Consider the following 22,050-nt stretch of genomic DNA (forward strand, 5'->3'; position numbering starts at 1 on the left):
ATTTTGACATTTGCCATATGGTTAGTGAGAAAGTCCATATTGCAAATGTACGGTCCCTTACCAGACGTCCGAAAATGTTTGTAAAATCCGCGGACGGCTTCGGGCCATGCGGCAGGGCCGGATATACCGGGAAGTCATACGAACTCGGCCGGATATACCGGGAAGTCATACGAACTCTCTCGGACATTCGGTTTCCGTTTTATAAAATAATCAAATTTTGGACATTTTTCCGCTGTCCCGATAAATCTCACAAGAGGGCGAATGGAATCATATTGTAAATGTACAAAACATTACGAATCACGACGTGGCCTTATCTCCAAAACGGAAAAGACTTTGAAGACGAAACTTGGTGAGCATAGATTTGACATAATGGGCAGTTGGCCCCGAACAAGATGGCGTCTAGGCCTGAACGGTTTTTGAGTTATGGCGATTTTTCTGGGATTAAAGGTCCAAAATGAAAATAGAGCAATAATTTTTCCGCTTCACGTCAAAGTCAAGGAGCCTCCGGTGTCAATAAAAAAAGAACCTGCCATTTATCTATCGTCATTTAAGAGAAATCGTACAATGTCAAATTGGTGATGTTCAAAAAATATATTTTTAAACAGTTACAGATCCAGTTGCAGCGTGTTCATACAAATCTTTTTAAAGTGTGCTTCGGAGCTCTGCGAGATTTCTGTGATTTTCTGTGATTTTCTGAAATAACACACACTCACTAAACACTCCGTAAATAAGTCAGTTCTTAACATAAAGACTTAAAACTCCAAATTCTATAATTGCCTACCCCAAGGAGGATATGTGTTCACCTTCAACTTCCTGTGTAAACCGGAAGTGCCTTATAATTGTCATAGGTGCTGTTTCCAAGTGTTAAAAAGGTCAGATCTTTTCAAAACTTCATACGTGTGATTAGGCAACCCCCATGAACTGTAAGTCAGTCATTTCTCCCAACAAATGTCAAATAAAAGCTCTCTCTCACACACACACACACACACACACACACACACACACACACACACACACACACACACACACACACACACACACACACACACACACACACACACACACACACACACACACACACACACACACAGCAAGGATGGAGTGACAAAGTGCGGTGCTTAAAGACACACAGAGCCTGCAATGGCATTTCCATATTCTCTAGGCCGTGCCGAGTTCAACGAGATGCCCCGCTTGACCGTAGCTCGCTCTGAGTGCAGCGACCATGAAAAAAAGTAGGCCTAAAATGAAGCCTGGCCCTAAATGTAATTTGATTTTGGGTGACAGTTAGAGAACCGTTAGGGTGAGAAGCACAATTCGACCTCAGGTACGATCCTGAGGTCCTCCCGATCTGTGCAAGCCTAACCTTGACCATGTGGTATTAACCCTTAACAGTAAAACAGGGGTTTTTGATCTCACAGATTACAATGACATCTCCCCATAGGAATACATTGCCTGCTCCTCTAAAGTCAACCTGAAGCCTATGTGGGTTACGAATGCCTGATGAACCTGTCCTCAATGACAGCCCATCAGGACACTATGAGGTCTACCTGTGTCGATTCTAAGCTTCCTGAAGCAACCGGAAGTGGTTAAAATCACCCTAAACGTGTTTTGCCATACCCAACCAGCAGTATGTGATAAATAGTGCTTTCAACCCTGTGTAAAACGGTCAGTTCTTAACGTAACCACTTAAAACTCGGGATTCTGTAAAGGCATACCCCAATGAGGATATGTGTTTACTTATGGCTTTCTGTGCCAATCGAAAGTGCCATAATTGGTGTCAAAGGGACTGTTTCGAAGGGTTAAAAAAGTCAGATCTTTCCAAAACTTCATATGTGTGATTAAGCAACCCCCATGAACTGTAAATCAGTCATCTTTCCCATAAAATTTCAAAGAAAAACTAAGTCACACACACACACAGCTTGGAAGGAGGGACGTAATTGTGGTGCGTAGAGACACAGTGCCTACAAGAGTTAGCTTTGTTCGAGCTAAAAAAGAACCGTCGTACCTAGTCTTATGAAACTTTAGAAACCTGTTCTAGACCTCAGGTCAATAGTGCATGGTGAGTTACTTGGCTCTAGAAGGTTCTCGGACCGAGAAACAGCCTCGTACATTTGCAATGACTTCAATTCATTTTGACCATTACGAAAATGACGACATTTCAAAAAGTCTGAGACGTAAGACTAGGTGCATTGAAACCGGCTTGGCCCATAGAGACGGACCCCAATGTTTCTGTCCGATAGCTGATTCAAGGACCCCGTAGCAAGGCATGGAAAAAAGTGGATTTTCAGCACCAAGTAGGGTCTTGCTCGAGCACCAAATGACCTATCAAGCCGAAACTCGGGATTTGGGGTTGCCTCACATAGGCCTACACATAATGTGTAATCTGGACCCGCAGCTAGAACATAACTATGTCTTTTACGTTTTTATTACGTTTTAAACTAAAGGCGCTGTGAATTATGGGCCTGCTCGGAAATATGTGATAGTTGGCTTCTAAATGAGTTGGAAAAAGTGGGTTTGGTGTCAATTGGTATCAGTTTGGTGTCAGAATGACAGCTAATTGACTGATGGACACTGACTTGCTTGTTGACTTTTGTACATTTGCAATATGTTTAAACGGAGAGGGAACATCACCAAAATGAAATCTGAAATCAAACCTAACGAGCGATGGAGAGGAACCAGAATCACTGCCCAGCCATCCCGAGTTCTTCAGGCCAGTCAATTTTGCATTTCTGCAGGATTTTTGAGCATGTCAAATTCGTGATGGTACATGGCAAATGGACATAACATCCTGATTTGGCATTTTCAAATCTTCCATATTGCATTTGGATATTTCTTATGGCATTTGGCCCCCAAAAAAGTGACTTTTGACTTCCTATGAAATTATATTGCAAATGGACGAAACATATGCCTTATGCACAAGTAAAACAAAATGATAATAAAAGTTGACAAAAGTATATTCTACAGTTCTTACACATGACTAATTGACAAAAACTGAAAGAATTTCGAAAAATGGTCCAGAAAGCACTTTTTTCAGGGGTTGCTAGGTTGATTTTTTTTCACTTTTTCAATATTTTGCATTTGGATGTTGTGTTTCATTTGCAATATGAAAAACCACAGTGGAGCGCGCTCGCCGCCTGTTGGATTTTTAAAGTGATACACCTGGCATTTGTCATGTGGCATTTGCAAATCAACTTTGAACGAAATGACGCCGAATTGAGTGGTATTGGACACCGTGTATATGGTTTGTCTAGTGCCAATGACTTCCCATTCATCTTTGTCCATTTCAGGGGGGTGTTCCCTTACATATACAGTGCATTCTGAAAGTATTCATAAACCTTGCATTTTGGCTGGGCTCTGGCTGGGCCACTCAAGGACATTGAGAGACTTGTCCCAAAGCCACTCCTGCGTTGTCTTGGCTGTATTTTTTTTTTACCTTTATTTTACTAGGCAAGTCAGTTAAGAACAATTTCTTAATTTCAATGACGGCCTAGGAACAGTGGGTTAACTGCCTGTTCAGTGGCAGAACGACAGATTTGTACCTTGTCAGCTCGGGGGTTTGAACTTGCAACCTTTCGGTTACTAGTCCAACACTCTAACCACTAGGCTACCCTGCAGCTTTGGGTCGTTGTCCTGTTGCTAGGTGAACCTTTGCTCTGAACCTTTCAGGGTCCAGTCTGAGGTCCTGTGCACTCTGGAGCATGTTTTCATCAAGCATCACTTTGTACTTTGCTCCGTTCATCTTTGCCTGGCTCCTGACTAGTCTCCCAGTCACTGTTGCTGAAAAACATCCATACAGCATGATGCTGCCACCACCTTGCTTCACTGTAGGGATGGTGCCAGGTTTCCTCCAGATGTGATGCTTGGCTTTCAGGCCAAAGAGTTCAATCTTGTTTTCATCAGACCAGAGAATCTTGTTTCTCATGGTCTGAGAGTCCTTTAGGTGCCTTTTTGGCAAACGAAGCGGGCTGTCATGACTTTTACTGAGGAGTGGCTTCCGTCTGGCCACACTACCATAAAGGCCTGATTGGCGGAGTGCTGCAGAGATGGTTGTTCTTCTGGAAAGTTATCCCATCTCCACAGAGGAACTTTAGAGCTTTGTCAGTGTCACCATCACATTCTTGGTCACCTTCCAGACCAAGGCCAAAATGCAAAGCTGTCATCAAGGCAAAGTGTTTCTATTTGAAGAATCTCAAATATAAAATGTATTTTGATTTTTTTAACAATTTGTATTCTACAATGTAGAAAATAGTACAAATAACGAAAAAACCCTTGAATGAGTAGGTGTGTCCAAACGTTTGACTGTTCCTGTATATATAAATAATATACCATATTTGGTACTGTTTGAATGAGTAATTTGGTGACATTTTGTACAATTTAAATACTCTAGAGTTTTATGTTGTGAGTGTTAATTGTTTTTTTATAGTGAGTGTCTTTACACGATGGGAGACAAAATTGGTGTTATTCCGATTGACATGAATGTGGTGTCATATTTAAACTAAGTTGACTTGTAATTGTCATTTGTTTTTTGTTCTTGAGCTATGTCTGTTTATTTGAAATTTGTGAGAAAATTTGCTTAATCATGAAAATTCTCAGTAATCTACAGCAGCATTCTAGAATTCTATTGGGGTCCAAAGGGTTAAATCAGCAGAGTCTCGCTAGAAAAACAACTTTTTTCCAAATTCAGTACGTTTCAGGTCAACAGGTGCTTTTTGTATGACATTACATGCAGTCTGTGGATCGGCTATAGCTGGTTCACAGAGGAGTCAGTACATCAGTGTCATCAGCATAAAAGAAACAATAGCATTTATATACAATGTGAATAGTCACACGACCTGCTAATACATTACTCTGATTGCAGTAGGTTTGGGAAACTGAATATAATGTTCAGTGTACTGAATGTGTGCTTGTCTCACCATTTTCCAACCTCTAACATGTATCCTGGAACAGTCTTCCAGTGAATCTTGGCCTTCAGAGTGGGTCTGGACCCAGGCAGATGTGCAGTGGCAGTTTTCATTGACATCTCATATGACTGACACTCAGCTCCCCATTTTAGGTGCATCTAACATGAAAAGGAAAACACTTATGAAGCCATCACTTTGAATAACATGTCATGTTTCTCCAATCCCTATTGAGATATATCTCTTCCCACCTTGTATCTACACTATTTAGAAAAAAAGGTTTGAAAGGTGTTCTGCTCCTCTCCTGATACGAGAACACTTTTTGGATCCAGGTCGAACTGTTTTGGGTTCCATGTAGAACCTTCTGGGGAAATATTTCTACATGGAAACCAAAAGAGTTCTACCTGGAACCAAAAAAATGGTTCTTCAAAGGGTTCTCATATGGGGACAGCCGAAGAACCTTTTTAGGTTCTAGTTAGTACCTTCTTTTCTTAGTGTACTGCCTATTACCTTCAGGGTTGGGGGGGTAAACAGATATGTAAACAGTAACATGTAATGGATTACAAAATTGGTAACTTTGATCTGTTACGTTAACATCAAAATGTTGTAATCAGATTACAGACACTTTTGAAAAACTAGATTACTTCAAGGATTACTTTTAAATTCAGAAACGATGTTTGCAAAAACATATTTGGCACTTCTCTGTTTTTTAAATGACATTCAAATCAGCATTGAAAAAAATGCTCCACCTGTTCCACCTGAGTGTCTGACCACAAGCCAGAGACCACTATGATGACACACCAAATGTGTTGGATGTGGGAATGGATCACAGGAAAAGAGCAGGAATAGGCTTATATAGTCTACAGTCCAAGATATGTCTCCAATGGTGTGACTACTGCCGGCATACAAAGATTATCCAACTTGAACAAACGCTTGAGGGTAAGGATAACAACAGTCTTGTAGTCTATGGCGAAACGGATATCAATTATTATTGATATCTACATAGCGCATTGAGGTGAATCACACTGCTGCTCTCTCTCAATCCATATAATCTGAGCCTTATGGATTGTGGTTGTTGTGGATTGCTGTTCACAATTAGAAATATACATTTGAACCAAAAATAAGTTGAATTCAAGAAATTTAAGTTGCACAACAATCACTGTTTTTGAACCAGTGGACAGCCAGTGAAATATGCGCTCTTGCAACAGCTGCATAGTGCGGATCCCAGCCTATAGAATAAAGGTGGGCATTTTATTGCTCAATCTAATTCATGCTGATAAGAAAAGAAAATACAAAGGCCTAATGGACACATGCTCAAATTTGCACACCTTTGATAGACTTAAAGGGGCAATATGTATTTGCTACATCCATTTTTGGACTAATAAATCGATTGATTCTTGACGAATAAAACTTGTAAATGCCTCTTGAGCTTAGTTTAACTGTCACACTCCATAAGAAACCAAAATATAAGCTTGTTTTCTCCATTGTTTGTAAACATTGTAAATGTAAACAAACAAGGTGTATATACAGTGGAGATTTAACTCCCTCCCACTGTATATATTGTTATTTCACCTTTTTTTAACCAGGTTGGCTAGTTGAGAACAAGTTCTCATTTACAACTGCGACCTGGCCAAGATAAAGCAAAGAAGTGCGACACAAACAACAACACAGAGTTACACATGGAATAAAACATGCAGTCAATAACACAATAGATTTTTTTTTATATAAACAGTGTGTGCAAATGAGGTAAGATAAGGAAGGTACAGCAATAAATAGGCCATAGCGTTGAAATAATTACAATTTAGCAATTAAACACTGGAGTGATAGATGTGCAGAAGATGAATGAGCATGTAGAGATACTGGGGTGCAAAGGAGCAAAAAAAACAAAAACAAAAAAACAGTATGGGGATGAGGTAATTGGATGGGCTATTTACAGATGGGCTATGTACAGGTGCAGTGATCTGTGAGCTGCTCTGACAGCTGGTGCTTAAAGCTAGTGAGGGAGATATGGGTCTCCAGCTTCAGTGATTTTTGCAGTTCGTTCCAGTCATTGGCAGCAGAGAACTGGAAGGAAAGGCGGCCAAAGAGGAATTGGCTTTGGGGGTCTACAGTGAAATATACATGCTGGATCGCGTACTAAGGGTGGGTGCTGCTATGGTGACCAGTGAGCTGAGATAAGATGGGGTTTTACCTAGCAAAGACTTATAGATGACCTGGAGCCAGTGGGTTTGGCGATGACTATGAAGCGAGGGCCAGCCAACGAGAGCATAGAGATTGCAGTGCTGGGTAGTGTATGGGGCTTTGGTGACAAAACGGATGGCACTGTGATGGACTGCATCCAATTTGCTGAGTGTTGGAGGCTATTTTGTAAATGACATCGCCGAAGTCAAGGATCGGTAGTGTGACGTAGAAGTCCGTCACTGGCCGCGGGCAGCATTTGGTTCTTTAACGCACACACATATTCATCACTCCTCCCTGCGCCATTATAAAATAAGTTAACAATGTGGGTCGACACACAAATTAACTTCTGTCTTGGTTCATGCATTTCACACTTGTCAATGTTCATATTTGAGAGATACAATAATTATTATAGTTATCAATGTTGTGGATGAGCGCATTGTTTGTTTGTTCTGTTCCTCTCTCTCCATCTCTGTAGCTTCCGGGTATGCTGGAAAAGGACCCGAGCTAAGGGAATTGGGTTGGCTTTATAGTGCCTGTCCCAAATGGCTCATTAATGCATATGGGCATATTGAAAGATATTGTCAGTAGTGATGTAATGTTGTAAATGATATGTTGTGATATTATTTAAAACCGTGTTGCAATGTATATCCTTTAGTATGTTTAGTTCATGGAAAATGTAGGTTTGTATTGTTAATTGATTAATTAATTAGGGTTAATTGTTCTGAGGGGAGGGGCTAGCCCTACAAAAGGAGCCTCTCTTTCAGTCATGGAAAGGCAGTTTGGATTGAGCTGTGGATGGGGCAGCATTGTTTTTAAGCTGTCCCATAAGGTAGACGTTGATGGCAGTACTGTTGTTTTTTGTTCCGGAATGTTTTCTTTCGAAAGCTATCAATTATATGCATAGTGGAGCATCTTTTTGTGACAAAATATCTTGTTTAAAACGGGAACGTTTTTCATCCAAAAATGAAATAGCGCCCCCATAGATGTAAGAGGTTAAGGGGAAAGTAATCTCAAATTAACTCAATGTAATCAGATTACGTTACTGAGTTTGGCAAATCCAAAAGTTAAATTACTGATCACAATTTTGGACTGTTAACTATTAACAGACTACATTTAGAAGGTAACCTACCCAACCCTGATTACCTTTAGCTGCTCCTGCCGGACCTTATCCACATTTGCATCTGTGCACATCTTCCAGTTGGCCTCCTCCCCAATCTGAGACACGATCAGCTGGGTGTTGTCCATCTGGGCAGCAGGGGTGTAGAAAGCAGCTGCTTCGTAACCCTCTGGCTTTGTGTTGCCACTCATGGCCAGAACCTTGATGGTGAACACTGGTTCAGAATTGGCATTCCAAGCCTGAGGAGGAGTACAAGAAGGCACAAAGGTCCTTATACTGCCATCACTGTTTTGTAAACACAACTAGGTTTCAGAGTGAAATACATAATACTTTCGTCATGTCTGAAATAATGCAGACAGTGATGACACTGTCTTTGAATATTGATTGATATGAATATACCCCCCTTAAAACAACAACGACAACAAAAAGTTACAGTAGTCAGTGGTGCACTTCAGCCATAGCCCTACCTCAGAAGCAGAAGCTTCTTTGGCTTTGAAGCTTGCTTGATGAGACGTTCTGCTGCTTGAGGAACTAGAGGAGTGATGGAAACTCTTGGTTGCGTACTGCAAACACAAAAATAGAGTTGAAATGGTCACATACTGTATGAACTTAGCAATGCATGTGTGCAGATCATGACAGTACAACCATGACCAAGTACCTTGGAAAGCTTCTGCAGGGTGTCAAGCAGGTGGCGGACACTAACCGGGTACTTGGTTGGGCTGGCGTTCATCTCAATGTGAATCTTGTCAACAGGTTTGTTGGACTGGACTGATAATGAAAGAGAGGAATTTCGATTTTAATAGTCACACTCATGAAATCTAATGAGGCTTGTTTTTGTTTAATGGAATTCCATTTCCCTTTCACATGTTGGTGCTTTATTGTGAAAGAATGAAAGGCGAAGATAGATTAGAGGAATGTATATAATAGGTCCAGTTAAGTAAGGTGTAAGCAAGGACTGAAACCTGCCACAGGGCTGATGTACAGTCTGGGGTCGGCAGCACAAACGGTGGACCAGTTCCTGGCACATCCAATAAGGCTCAATAAATGACGGTCCAAAACAATGTACAAGAAAAAGCCTATTACGTCATACTTTATACTTGTATATGCTGTTACCTGGTTGAATTGTACATGCAAAGTTGGTGTATCCCAAGAAGTAGTAAAGGGGGTATTCATCAATGTAGTGTGATCTCATTGCCTCAAACTCAACACAGAAAACTGCCCCATAGATGTTAGCCTCTGCACACACCTTTACTTGTGGATGGTAAATGTCCAATTTTACAATCTATTTGGCAAAAAAGAAAGCATATTAGGAGTGCACACATATCTCTCTTACTTTGCGTGTAATATTCTTTGCCTTGGAGAGTGATTGTACCTTTTGTCCAGAGGTCAAATATATTTGCTTAGGTGGCTCTATGTCCTTATTAGCCTCAACAGAGTCAGGCATCATTGGGGTCATTTTAGCACGTGATGGCTCCTCAATATTCCTTGAGACCGCATATACGTCAAACCTATTGTAACAAAAAGAAAACTAGCATCTGTTAAGTTACTATCCATTGCGACATTTAAAATATTGTTTTTGACAGGTCTAATGAAATGTGAGAAACATACTTGACTGAGAAAAGTTTATTCTCCTTTTTGCAAGCAGGAAGGTCAATTTCAAATGTTTTTTGTTCGACGTTAATTTTCATGCTGAATTCCCATGGCATGGAAACTACTGTTTTACTCTTCAGTTCCGCACCACACTGGAAAATGTCAGTGTTTATCCCATGGAAGACAAATTGGTCCTTTGAGAAACTGCAGCAAAATTACATATAGAACACAATCAGTTAGATTAGCATTGAACAATAATTGAGCCATGAAAACACTGTAAAATGAAGCCACTGATATGGGAGGGTTCCTCATAGTATTGTTCTTCTCATAATATGATGCAACATATTGAATAAATACTTGCCGAGGCCTGGAGGGGTCCAGCTGTGTAAGCCGCTGCCCTCAGTGCCTCCAGATCACACTTACTTGGTAGTGTTGCAAGCAACCCATTGCTCCAGCACTACCTCTCTTTCTCACTATCCTTTACAAGAAACATACAAATATGCAAGGAGTTTGACTGCCCCAGCTACCAAAACATAAATACATATATTACCCAGCAAATCCATCAGTCACTAGTGAAACATCTGAGGTCAACAGTTGTCCCAGGCGATCAGTCAGTGGTGGGCTGATTGCAGCCTTAGCTACATAAGAGAAAATGTTTTATTGATTGTGTATATATATATATTTATTAAAATATTAAAAGTATTCTGCTTTGTAATTCAAATGCCCTTGGTATTCAATGTTTACCATTGACGGTAATGGTTGTTACTGTGTTATAATATTTGCTGATTTCCAGTGGGAGACCAAGGGAGGTGGCTTGGATATAACGGGTCTCAAACATAAGGAAGGGCTTGGTCCAGTGCCATGACATCCCCTCCTGAAGATGTTCAATCATTCTCCAGACTGGGCTCTCTTTGCCTGCAGATGGACTGACGGTCTGCATGGAGATACCGTGGCAGAAGAGCACAGTGTGTAACAGCTTATTGCGACCACAGGAAATGTGTATCATGAGGTTTTGTTAATGCCCAGTGTGGATAGAGAGGGACATGATGTTATACTGAGTAACATGCAATACTTGATTGACTAGAAATCTCACCTTGACTACACTCTGAATGAAGTCATTGTTCAAATCCGCCAAGAAGAACTCTTGACCAAAGATTCGTGTATAGGCAGACAAAAAAGGCTTATCCCCGGGCAATTTCTTCCAATCTTGCAGCTGAAAGAAGATGATTCAATAGAACAAAGTTGAGTTTGAAGGGATGGTACAGTACATTTGAGGACACTTTCATAGTGCCCTCAACTGTGCAGTATGCGTTTTGAAAAGTCATGAACTCACCACTTTGAATAAGGCCTCGAAGTCAGCGTAGCTGAGATGGCCGTTAAAAACTTGAATGTTCTGTTTAAACAGTTCCTTAATTCCGTCAGCACGGAAACCAAGCTTTATGACACAAACAATAGTCAAATAATGTTTTACTTCAGCATGAAACAGAACAAGTACAAAACAATTAATATGAACATTATCGATTACCTCCACAAGTTGTAATATTTTGCCAATGAAATGGAATTTCCCTTTAGTCATTATTTCTGTTGGGATGTAGCTTGCAGCATTTTTCAGCATGACGATCTCAATGGCTGTACCAATCAAGAAGTCGTCTGGATATTCAAGAGATATGTGGTCAGTCAATGTTTTTGCGAAGAAAACAGTGTCCTCAGCCTTTCATATACTGTATGTTCTCAAACTAAACCCATGCCGCTTACAGGTGCTTTGAACTTACCATTAAACCAATCTAGGTGCATAGCTTTGCTGTAGTGGTAACTGACACGGCCAAATTTAGGGGCCAGGATTTTCACAGCGACATTGCAGGCTGTTGAGCTTTAACAAAGATAACAATACAGCCACAGTTTAAATGCAAAATCAGAAGCATTGACACAACAAATGTCACTCTGCCCTGACAGAAACACTCACAGGATGTGGTTGTCCGGAGTGCGTGATTTGGCAATGCTCCCAATGAGAGAGTAAGAAAAGCTAGCCACATGCATGTCAGCCTCTTCCAATAGGAATGCAGTCACTGTAGACACCAAAGCCAAAGGTGGCTTAGTTTCAAACAGAATCATACATGCCAGCATACGGATCTCAGTGGGAAGGTGCCTCTGCACAAACAGGCTCACTGTGATGTCCTGGACCTGAAAACACATACGTAAGACATACAGTAGCTAAAGTCATATTATCAAAGAGATTAGACTGGGTCTAATACAAAATCCGACTGTATGTCAACTGGTCATCATTTCGTCTGATATAAATCAATTTAGTGAATCAATGGGTCGAAATGTTATTGACACCAATTTAACTGTGACACCAGAACCACAATATCTATGACCGACTTCCTAAATATTATCATCTTTTTAATTTTTTGGTTTGTATTCTGGAATTCAGATTTCAGTTGTGAATGTGTACACAAGTAAATAAACCAAACTGCTACTGCTAGTACTACTACTACTACTAACGCTGTGGGGGTCTCTGACTGCCAGGTGTCTCAGAGACTGCACGGCTGCACTTAGCACACGGGCTGGGAGGGTCACAGGAGCGGCAGACACTCCGGGGAGGAAGCGCCTGATGGTCTTAATGCTGGAGGGGTGGCCTGCATTCCCAATGGCCTTCAGGGCTAGCACCATGTCCAATTCATTGTTTCTCCTCAGGCCATCGATCACCAGGTCCAACAGGGGCTGTTTGAGACGGACGTGTCACATCTTGAATTTTGTAATCTGCAGTGATTTGCAGCTAATATCTATTCAGAAAGAGTCTGAACAACAGCAAAACTACACAAGATTAACATAGCAGTAGTCATAACATTCACAATACCATCTTCTGCCATATAACCAGAATAAACTGGAACATAGATTATGCATTTGGTTTCTTTACCAGTAAGTAATGCAATGGTAATTGAGCCAATTACCTGAACAACTGCCACCGGGCAAGACGGACCATACTCATAGGTACAGTACCTGTAGACCAGTGATCCATAGGACAACACCACAGTGTTCCACAGCATTGGGTGGGACTTACTGAAGGGCATGGACAGAAACTCCTACAGAGGGACGATTGATTATGAATCACTCTGAACACATCACATCGACCACATGATTTTGTCATCCAGTGTATAAAAACAAATTAAATGGCCCATAAGCCCATGTAGGGACAATGTACTCTTTGTCTTTCTACTGTATAACAATAATACCTCCTCTCATGTAGTGAACATTATGCCAAAATCCAGTCTGTGTATTAGTACGGTGGGATTCCAGTTCCATGTTTTACAGTAGCCAGACAGTGGGAGTGATATGCCATGTGTACTATGTAATACCAGCATACTTCTGAGTAAAGTTCAACTAAATTATACAAACGCCCCAACCGCAGTTCTTAAAAACATATGCAATTTAAATAACTGTATGTTACACCTCCAACCAAGACAATCACCTTGGCCATCTCCATCAAGTCAGTCTCTGCTGCTAAATGATTAAATGCGATCAGAAGTGTTTGTCCAGCCTCGTTGGCTGATACATCACCGGCTTTGAATCTGTTCTTCAGGAATTTGAGGACTCTTGCATCTGCAACTTCAACAATCGTGTCCAAAAGCCACCGTCTGACAAGAGAGAAGGATGACAATAAAAAAAAACTTTGTAGCAAACATAGGCAATCCTTTGATATATTACACTTAACATAGAAATGTTTACCATGGAAACCATAGAATGTTTTAATTAATATAAAAATATGCTTATATATACACACACTACCGTTCAAAAGTTTGAGGCCACTTAGAAATGTCCTAGTTTGAAAAACACATTTTTTTTGTCCATTAAAATAACATAAAATTGATCAGAAATACAGTGTAGACATTGATAATGTTGTAAATGACTATTGTAGCTGGGAACGGTAGATTTTTAATGGAATATCTACATAGGCATACAGAGGCCCATTATCATTTTAGAAGGCTAGTTGATCATTAGAGAACCCGTGTGCTATTATGTTAGCATAGCTAAAAACTGTTGTTCCGATTAAAGAAGCAATTAAACGGGTCACATTTAGACGAGTTGAGTATCTGGAGCATCAGCATTTGTGGGTTTGATTACAGGCTCAAAATGGCCAGAAACAAAGACCTTTCTTCTGAAACTTATCAGGCTATTGCATGCGAGAAATTGCCAAGAAATTGAAGATCTCGTACAACGCTGTGTACTACTCCCTTCACAGAACAAAGCAAACTGGCTCTAACTAGAACAGAAATAGCAGTGGGAGACCCCGGTGCACAACTGAGCGGGAGGACAAGTATATTACGGTGTCTAGTTTGAGAAACAGAGACCTCACAAGTCCTCAACTGGCAGCGTCATTAAATAGTACCCACAAAACACCAGTCTCAACGTCAACAGTGAAGAGGCAGAGTTGCAAAGAAAAAGCCATATCTCAGACTGGCCAATAAAAATAAAAGATTAAGATAGGCAAAAGAACACACACTGGACAGAGGAACTCTTCCTCGAAGGCCAGCATCCCAGCGTTACAGCTACAATAGTCATTTACAACATTAACAATGTCTACACTGTAATTCTGATCAATTTGATGTAATTTTAATGGACAAAAAACAAGGACATTTCTCGGTGACCCCAAACTTTTGAACGATAGTGTACATACAGTAAAACATATACATTTGATTATAAATTAAATAAACATGAATATGCACCTGTGTTCATCATTCCCTGAGAGCTGTTTCCACAGAATCTCGTGGTTTTCTAGCGATGTCACACGCAGGAGTTGGAAAAGAACAACAACATCCTCACTTGTTGCACTGTCCGTCTGGTAGATGTTCGCTTGGGCCAAACGTTTGATCATGTCTGCAATCTGTGAACAACAATGTGGTTGCATTTGTTTGTGGCATATCACACAGTAAAGCAGTAAATAATCATGAGCCATAAACATCTTCATGACAGGGTGAGGAAAAAAACATTTTTAGAGCAAGTTTTGAATATTATTGATACCCTGTTCTTTACCTTGGGCACTGGATCATCCAACTTCTTCATCAAAATGGGGATTTGGGCCAACACTTTCACAAACTTGTAAACTAGATTCCCTCGGCTAATCATGGGACCAACAGCAGGGGTCACCACTGTGTCCGTTACACTGAGCAGCACAAGCTCTTTCCTAAAGGAGAGTCAACAACAATAGCACCTAACACATACAAACTTTGGCATCCTGGTGAGTATGTCTCACTGTATCCCGAAGACTGAGAACCTCTCAGTGAACCTCTTCGCTGCACTTCATCTTAGGCTGCGTTTACAGGGAGCCAAATTCTTATCTTTTTTATCACTGATTTTTTCTTTTGACCAATTAGATCAGCTGTTTTGCCAATAATCGGGCAAGAAATCTGAATTGGGCTGCCTGTGTAATCGCAGCCCTATAACTCATGTCTGGACATCTCCTCCTGGACATTCCTTCACATAATTTAGTGTTAGGCTGTGTTTTCACTACGAAGCCCAATTGTTATTGTTTGCTCAATTATTGGCAAAAGATCTTATTGGTCAAAAAACAATTAGTGGATTTCATCAATTATCAGAGTTGGGCTGCCTGTGTAAATGCATCCTTAGAGTGTACATGGCAAATAAACCACATTCACCTATTATTCTGTATGTTGGTGTTTAGCCATTACGCCTCTAACCGTGGCATCTCTTTCAAGTCCTCCAACTACAAGGTGGTTCTCATTTTCAGACACCCAATTTTATATAGTGAAATGAAAGAAAACAATGAGATTTGTCATACGTGGCTTGCAGTTTGGAGTTCCCCCCTTTCACGTTGAATGGGGAGAAATGCTGGCGCTCCAATGCATGAGCCTTCTTGATCAGGCCTCCGACAACTGTTGGTTTCACTGTGTAGACATATCTCACTGTTGAAATGACGGAGTCACCTCTCTAGATGACGTAAAAGAATACAACAATGATTGAAAGTGAGTGACTGTTAAAGTATACTATTTACCTTGGTCTCTGTAGCATTGGCACTGTATACTCATTTAAATAGAATTGTGCATGTTCACATATAGGTCTATGGATTGGAAAGACAAACCTCTTTGGAAAGTTTGTTGTCGACAGCAAGTGCCATTCCTCTGTAAATGGCTGCCTTTTTTTTGCAGTTATTAATGTCAACAATTTGGGTGACTGACAATTCTTGGGAGTTGGCATCCTCCTCATTGGCATACGTACTCTGGCACAATCCATGGATCCCGAACTGATAACAAATACATAGAATAAACCTCACATTAACAGTGCTCTCTGCAATTTCTTTACAGATGAAAATGCAATATAACATAAGCATTGTTTATGTAAAACCTGTTTTATTTACCTCCTCAAGCTCATACACTCTTTGGGTGGTCTTGACTGTGACTTGGAAGAACCCAAGTATGCCTCTCACAATATTGACGATGGTGTCAGATATTTCAGCAGAGCTGCGAATGTCACCAACCCGTCCCTTGGCGTACTCGAACATGAAGGGTTTGCTGAGCTCGGCAGCAATCCGTTTGGTAAGCTTTGGTGAGGCATCAAATGCATTCTTCCCTGGGATGCCATTGAACTCCTCGAAGTTCAAGTTTGAAACCTTAAAACAAGAAAATATATTGGATCACCAGGTAGAATTAATTGCTTATTTACGATAAAAAACCTTTTTCAAAGGAGTTTGTTTAAATTCCCAGGATATTGACACATTTTATGTTCATCGAAAGAAACGTAGATCCTTAAAATAACACATGCAGTATATTTCTCTTCTGAAAAATTAGGTAAAGGTCTATGATGTACATTGCATTGGTAATTTTAATTGAATGCATACCCTGAGAAGGAATGTTTGTGCAGACACACCAATGATCTTGACTTTGCACACAAGTCTCACACCTGACTCTGCAAGGTTTGGCATGCCACGCCCAATATTCACCATTCCCTCATATCTGTACTCATAGGTTTTCTTAGGGTTCAAGCCAGGCTCTACAATACATCATATTATATTATTCATGAAAACATGCTCATTTGAATGTAGGGTTAGTTTTAAATGATACATTTCAAATCACTTGATAAAGAACTCACCATAACTGATATGGGCACATGCTGAAATGAAAAAATTAAAAAATAATCAAACATTGTCATAAGTAGCTAATTAAAAATAATTTCCATATATTTGTTTCTCTGCACACTTACCGGCCAAGGCCACAAGGTGACAAAGAAGGAACCCCCACATGGTGAAATCCAGAAGTGGGATCCTACAGCTCAACGTTTCCTTTTATATGCAATGCTGTGTTCTCAATGACTAAACGAGGACATGACCCAGTGTCTGCACAGCACATCTTTGGCATCAATGAGGGGCATAAAGTAACAAGGGGGCAAAGGTATGTCAGACGAGTGTAACCAGTGACGTTGACAGTGGTCAGTATGACATGGAAAAGGAGGACATTTCAGGAAAAATAAACAGTGATCTAAAATGGACACTAATAATCAGTGCTTTGTGAAACTCACATATTGTATATTACAAAGAAATTTTTAAAATTCAACATCTTTGACCTTATTTGAATGCACAAAGTGGGCTGCTTGCACAAATAATATATTCACAGGATGTACACAACATTAGGAACACCTGTGCTTTCCATGACATAGACTAACCAGGTGAAAGCTATGATCCCTTATTGATATTAATTCCACTTCAATCAGTGTAATGAAGGGGAGGAGACAGGTTAAAGAAGGCTTTTTAATCCTTGAAAAAATTGAGACATGGATTGTGCTTGTGTGCAATTCAGAGGGTGGTACTGCTAAATATTTAAGTGCATTTGAACAGGGTATGCTAGTAGATGCCAGGTGCAGCGTTTTTTTCACGCTCAACAGTTTCCTCTTTGTATCAAGAATGGTCCACCATCCAAAGGACATCCAGACAATTTCAGGCCAGTTGTCGAAAACGTGTCATTGATGAAAGAGGATAAAGGACTGACACAAATTTTGCAGAGCAACAGACGGGCTACAGTTACTCAACTGACAGTCAAAATCACATCAAATCAAACTCTATTTGTCACATGCACCAAATACAACAAGAGTAGACCTTACATGCTTACTCACAAGCCCTTAACCAACAGTGAAGTTCAAGAAGAGTTAAGAAAATATTTACCAAATAAACTAAAGTAAAAAATAATTAAAAAGTAACAAAATTAAATAACAATAATGAGGCTATATACAAGGGGTACCGGTATCGAGTCAATGTGCGGGGGTACAGGTTAGTCGAGGTAATTTATACATGTAGGTGGGGGTGAAGTGACTATGCGTAGATAATAAACATCGAGTAGCAGCAGTGTACAAAACAAATGGAGGGGGGTCAATGTAAATAGACCAGTGGCCATTTGTTTAACTGTTCAGCAGTCTTATGGCTTGGGGGTAGAAGCTGTTAAGGAGCCTTTTGGTCCAAGACTTGGCGCTCTGGTACCACTTGCTGTGTGGTAGCAGAGCCGTACGCACTACCCTCTGTAACGCCTTATGGTCCGATGCCGAGCAGTTGCCATACCAGGCAGTGATGCAACCGGTCAGAATGCTCTCGATGTTGCAGCTGTAGAAGGTTTTGAGGATCTGGGAACCTATGTCAAATCTTTTCAGTCTCCTGAGGTGGTGGTGTCGTGCTCTCTTCACGACTGTCTTGGTGTGTTTCAACTGTGATCGTTTGTTGGAGATGTGGACACCAATGAACTTGAAACTACATCCCCGTCGATGTTAATGGGGGCATGTTCAGCCCGCCTGTTCCTGTAGTCCACAATAAGCTCCTTTGTCTTGCTCACATTGAGGAAGAGGTTGTTGTCCTGGCACCACACTGCCAGGTCTCTGACATGCTCCCTATAAGCTGTCTCATCATTGTCGGTGATCAGGTTTACCAACTTAATGATGGTGTTGGAGTCGTGTTTGGCCACGCACTCATGGGTGATCAGGGAGTACAGGAGGGGACTAAGTACACACCCCTGAGGTCCCCACAGTTGAGGATCAGCGTGGCAGACGTGTTGTTGCCTACCCTTACCACCTGGGGGTGGCCTGTCGGGAAGTCCAGGATCCAGTTGCAGAGGGAGGTGTTTAATTCCATGGTACTTAGCTTAGTGACTAGCTTTGTGGGCCCTATGGTGTTGAACGCTGGGTCTGGGGTTTCTGGGATAATGTTATTGATAAGATCCATGATTAGCCTTTCAAAGCACTTCATGGCTACATACGTGAGTGCTATGGCTCGGTAATTATTTTGGTAGGTTACCTTCGCTTCCTTAGCCACAGGGACTATGGTGGTCTGCTTAAACCTGTACATATTGCAGACTCGGTCAGTGAGAGGTTAAAAATCTCAGTGAATACGCATGCCAGTTGGTCAGCACATGCTTTGAGTACACGTCCTGGTAATCTGTCTGGCCTCGCGGCTTTGTGATGTTGACCTGTTTATCTTTGTGGTAGGGGGCAGTATTTTCACATCCGGATGAAAAGCATGCCCAGAGTAAACGGCCTGCTATAAAGCATATTATAAGTAGATTTGGATAGAAAACACTCTGAAGTTTCTAAAACGGTTTGAATGATGTCTGTGAGTATAACAGAACTCATGCAGCAGGCAAAAACCTGAGAAAAAAATCCAACCAGGAAATCTGGGAAATCTGAGGTTGGTCGATTTTCAACTGAGCTCCAATAAAAGATATAGTCGGATATATTACATTTGCACATCCTAAGGCTTCCACTAGATGTCAACAGTCTTTAGAACCTTGTCTGATGCTTCTATTGTGAAGTGGGGCCGAAGAAGAAGGGAATGAGTAAGGTCTGCCATGAGCTGACCATGCTCTGACCATGCGCGTTCACATGAGAGGGAGCTCTGTTCCATCGCACTTCTGAAGACAATGGAATTCTCCAGTTGGAATATTATTGAAGATTTACGTTAAAAACATCCTAAAGATTGATTCAATACATCGTTTGACATGTTTCTACTGACTGTTACGGAACTTTTTGACAACTTTTTGACACTTCGTGACTTTGGATTTGTTTACCAAATGCGCTAACAAAAGTAACTATTTGGACATAAATGATGGACATTACCGAACAAAACATTTCTTGTGGAAGTGGGAGTCCTGGGAGTGCATTCCGACGAAGATCAGCAAAGGTAAGTGAATATTTATTATGCTATTTATGACTTTTGTTGACTGCATAATATGGCAGATATATTTGTGTCTTGATTGGGCTCTGAGCGCCGACTCAGATTATTGCATGGTTTGAGTTTTCTGTAAAGCTTTTTTGAAATCTGACACAGCGGTTGCATTAAGGAAAAGGGCATCTAAAATTCCATGCATAACACTTGTATCTTTTAGCATTGTTTATTATGAGTATTTCTGTAAATTGATGTGGCTTTCTGCAAAATCAAAGGATGCTTTGGAACTTCTGAACATAAGGTGCCAATGTAAACTCAGATTGTTGGATATGAATATGAACTTTACCGAACAAAACATACATATATTGTGTAACATGAAGTCTTATGAGTGTCATCTGATGAAGATCTCAAAGGTTAGTGATCCATTTTATCTATATTTCAGCTTTTTGTGAATCCTCTCTTTGGCTGGAAAAAATGGCTGTGTTATTCTGTGAATAGGGACTCACCGAAGATAATAGTTTCGTTTGCTTTCGTCATAAAGCCTTTTTGAAATCAAAAACTGTGGCTGGATTTACAACAAGTGTATCTTTAAAATGGGGTGAAATACATGTATGTTTGAGGAATTTTAATTATGGGATTTCGGTTGTTTTGAATTTGGCGCCCTGCAGTTTCACTGGCTGTTGAAGAGGTGGGACTCTACCGTCTCACGTACCCTAGAGAGGTTAAAGGTCTTGCTCACATCGGCAACCGAGAGCATTATCACACTCTCGTCTAGAACAGCTGGTGCTCTCGTGCATGCTTCAGTGTTGCTTTCCTCGAAGCGAGCAAAAAATGCATTTAGCAGGTAGGCTCGCGTCATTGGGCAGCTTGCGTCCGGGTTTCCCTTTGTAGTCCGTAATAGTTTTCAAGCCCTGCCACATCCGACGAGTGTCAGAGCCGGTGTAGTAAGATTCAATATTAATCATGTATTGACACTTTGCTTGTTTGATGGTTCATCTGAGGGCATAGTGGGATTTCTCATATGCGTCCGGATTAGTGTCCAGCTCCTTGAAAGTGGCAGTTCTAGCATTTCGCTTGATGCGGACGTTGCCTGTAATCCATGGCTTCTTGTTGGGATATCTACGTACGGTCACTGTGGGGACAAAGTCGTCGATGCACTTATTGATGAAGCTAATGACTGAGGTGGTATACTCCTCTATGACATTGGATGAATCCTGGAACATTTTCCAGTCTGTGCTTGCAAAACAGTCTTGTAGCATGGCATCCATGTCATCTGACCATTTCCGTATTGAGCGAGTCACTGGTACTTCCTGCTTTAGTTTTTGCTTGTAAGCAGGAATCAGGAGGATAGAATTATGGTCAGATTTGCCAAATGAGAACGGAGAGAGCTTTGTATGCATCTCTGTGTGTGGAGTTATGGTGGTATAGAGTTTTCTTTCCTCTGGCTGCATATTTAACATGCTGGTAGAAATGTGAGGTGAAACTGTTTTAAGTTTGCTTGCATTAAAGTCCCCGGCCACTAAGAGCGCCGCTTTCGGATGAGCATTTTTTTGTTTGCTTATGGCCTTATAGAGTTGGTCTTAGTGCAAGCATTGGTTTGAGTTGGTATATAGATGGCTATGAATAATATAGATGAGAACTTTCTTGGTAGACAGTGTGGTCTACAGCTTATCATAAGGTACTCTACCTCAGGCAAGCAATACCTCAAGACTTCTTTAATATTAGACATTGCGCACCAGGTGTTATTTGACAAATAAACACACCCCCACCCCTCGTCTTACCAGACGTAGCTTCTCTGTCCAGCCGGTGCATGGAAAATCCCGCCAGCACTATATTATCCATGTCGTTGTCCAGTCATGACTCAGTGAAACACAAGATCTTACAGTTTTTAATAATGTCCCGTCAATTGGATAATCTTGAGGTCATCGTAGGTCATCGATTTTTATTTTCCAATGATTGCTTATTGGCCAATAGAACGGATGGCAGTGGTAGTTTACTCGCTCTCCCACAAATTTTCAGAAGGCAGCCCGACCTCCTCCCTCTTTTTCTCCGTATTTTCTTCAAGTATGACAGGATGTGGGCCTGTTCCCGTGAAACAGTATATCCTTCGC

General features: G+C 40.9%; 1 protein-coding gene across 1 annotated transcript in view; it reads right to left on the minus strand.

Annotated features, from left to right (window-relative positions):
• Positions 1-21,040, minus strand: part of vtg3 (vitellogenin 3, phosvitinless) — a 43,609-nt gene extending 22,569 nt beyond the window's left edge. Inside the window, exons 1-26 of the mRNA XM_064990365.1 lie at positions 21,014-21,040; positions 17,002-17,080; positions 16,891-16,911; positions 16,640-16,791; positions 16,160-16,411; positions 15,884-16,045; positions 15,584-15,732; positions 14,818-14,968; positions 14,511-14,668; positions 13,256-13,421; positions 12,738-12,869; positions 12,289-12,507; positions 11,750-11,967; positions 11,559-11,656; positions 11,312-11,436; positions 11,120-11,221; positions 10,880-10,999; positions 10,531-10,720; positions 10,337-10,424; positions 9,805-9,990; positions 9,569-9,704; positions 9,310-9,478; positions 8,855-8,964; positions 8,664-8,759; positions 8,223-8,435; positions 4,914-5,059 (exon numbers count right to left, since the gene is read on the minus strand). Coding sequence (XP_064846437.1) covers positions 4,914-5,059; positions 8,223-8,435; positions 8,664-8,759; positions 8,855-8,964; positions 9,310-9,478; positions 9,569-9,704; positions 9,805-9,990; positions 10,337-10,424; positions 10,531-10,720; positions 10,880-10,999; positions 11,120-11,221; positions 11,312-11,436; positions 11,559-11,656; positions 11,750-11,967; positions 12,289-12,507; positions 12,738-12,869; positions 13,256-13,421; positions 14,511-14,668; positions 14,818-14,968; positions 15,584-15,732; positions 15,884-16,045; positions 16,160-16,411; positions 16,640-16,791; positions 16,891-16,911; positions 17,002-17,080; positions 21,014-21,040 — 3,665 coding nt within the window. The remainder of the gene's footprint in view (positions 1-4,913; positions 5,060-8,222; positions 8,436-8,663; positions 8,760-8,854; positions 8,965-9,309; positions 9,479-9,568; positions 9,705-9,804; positions 9,991-10,336; positions 10,425-10,530; positions 10,721-10,879; positions 11,000-11,119; positions 11,222-11,311; positions 11,437-11,558; positions 11,657-11,749; positions 11,968-12,288; positions 12,508-12,737; positions 12,870-13,255; positions 13,422-14,510; positions 14,669-14,817; positions 14,969-15,583; positions 15,733-15,883; positions 16,046-16,159; positions 16,412-16,639; positions 16,792-16,890; positions 16,912-17,001; positions 17,081-21,013) is intronic.
• Between the last annotated feature and the right edge of the window lie 1,010 nt (positions 21,041-22,050).

This window comes from Oncorhynchus masou, chromosome 16 (assembly GCF_036934945.1).
Source record: "Oncorhynchus masou masou isolate Uvic2021 chromosome 16, UVic_Omas_1.1, whole genome shotgun sequence".
Classification (NCBI taxonomy): Eukaryota; Metazoa; Chordata; class Actinopteri; order Salmoniformes; family Salmonidae; genus Oncorhynchus; species Oncorhynchus masou.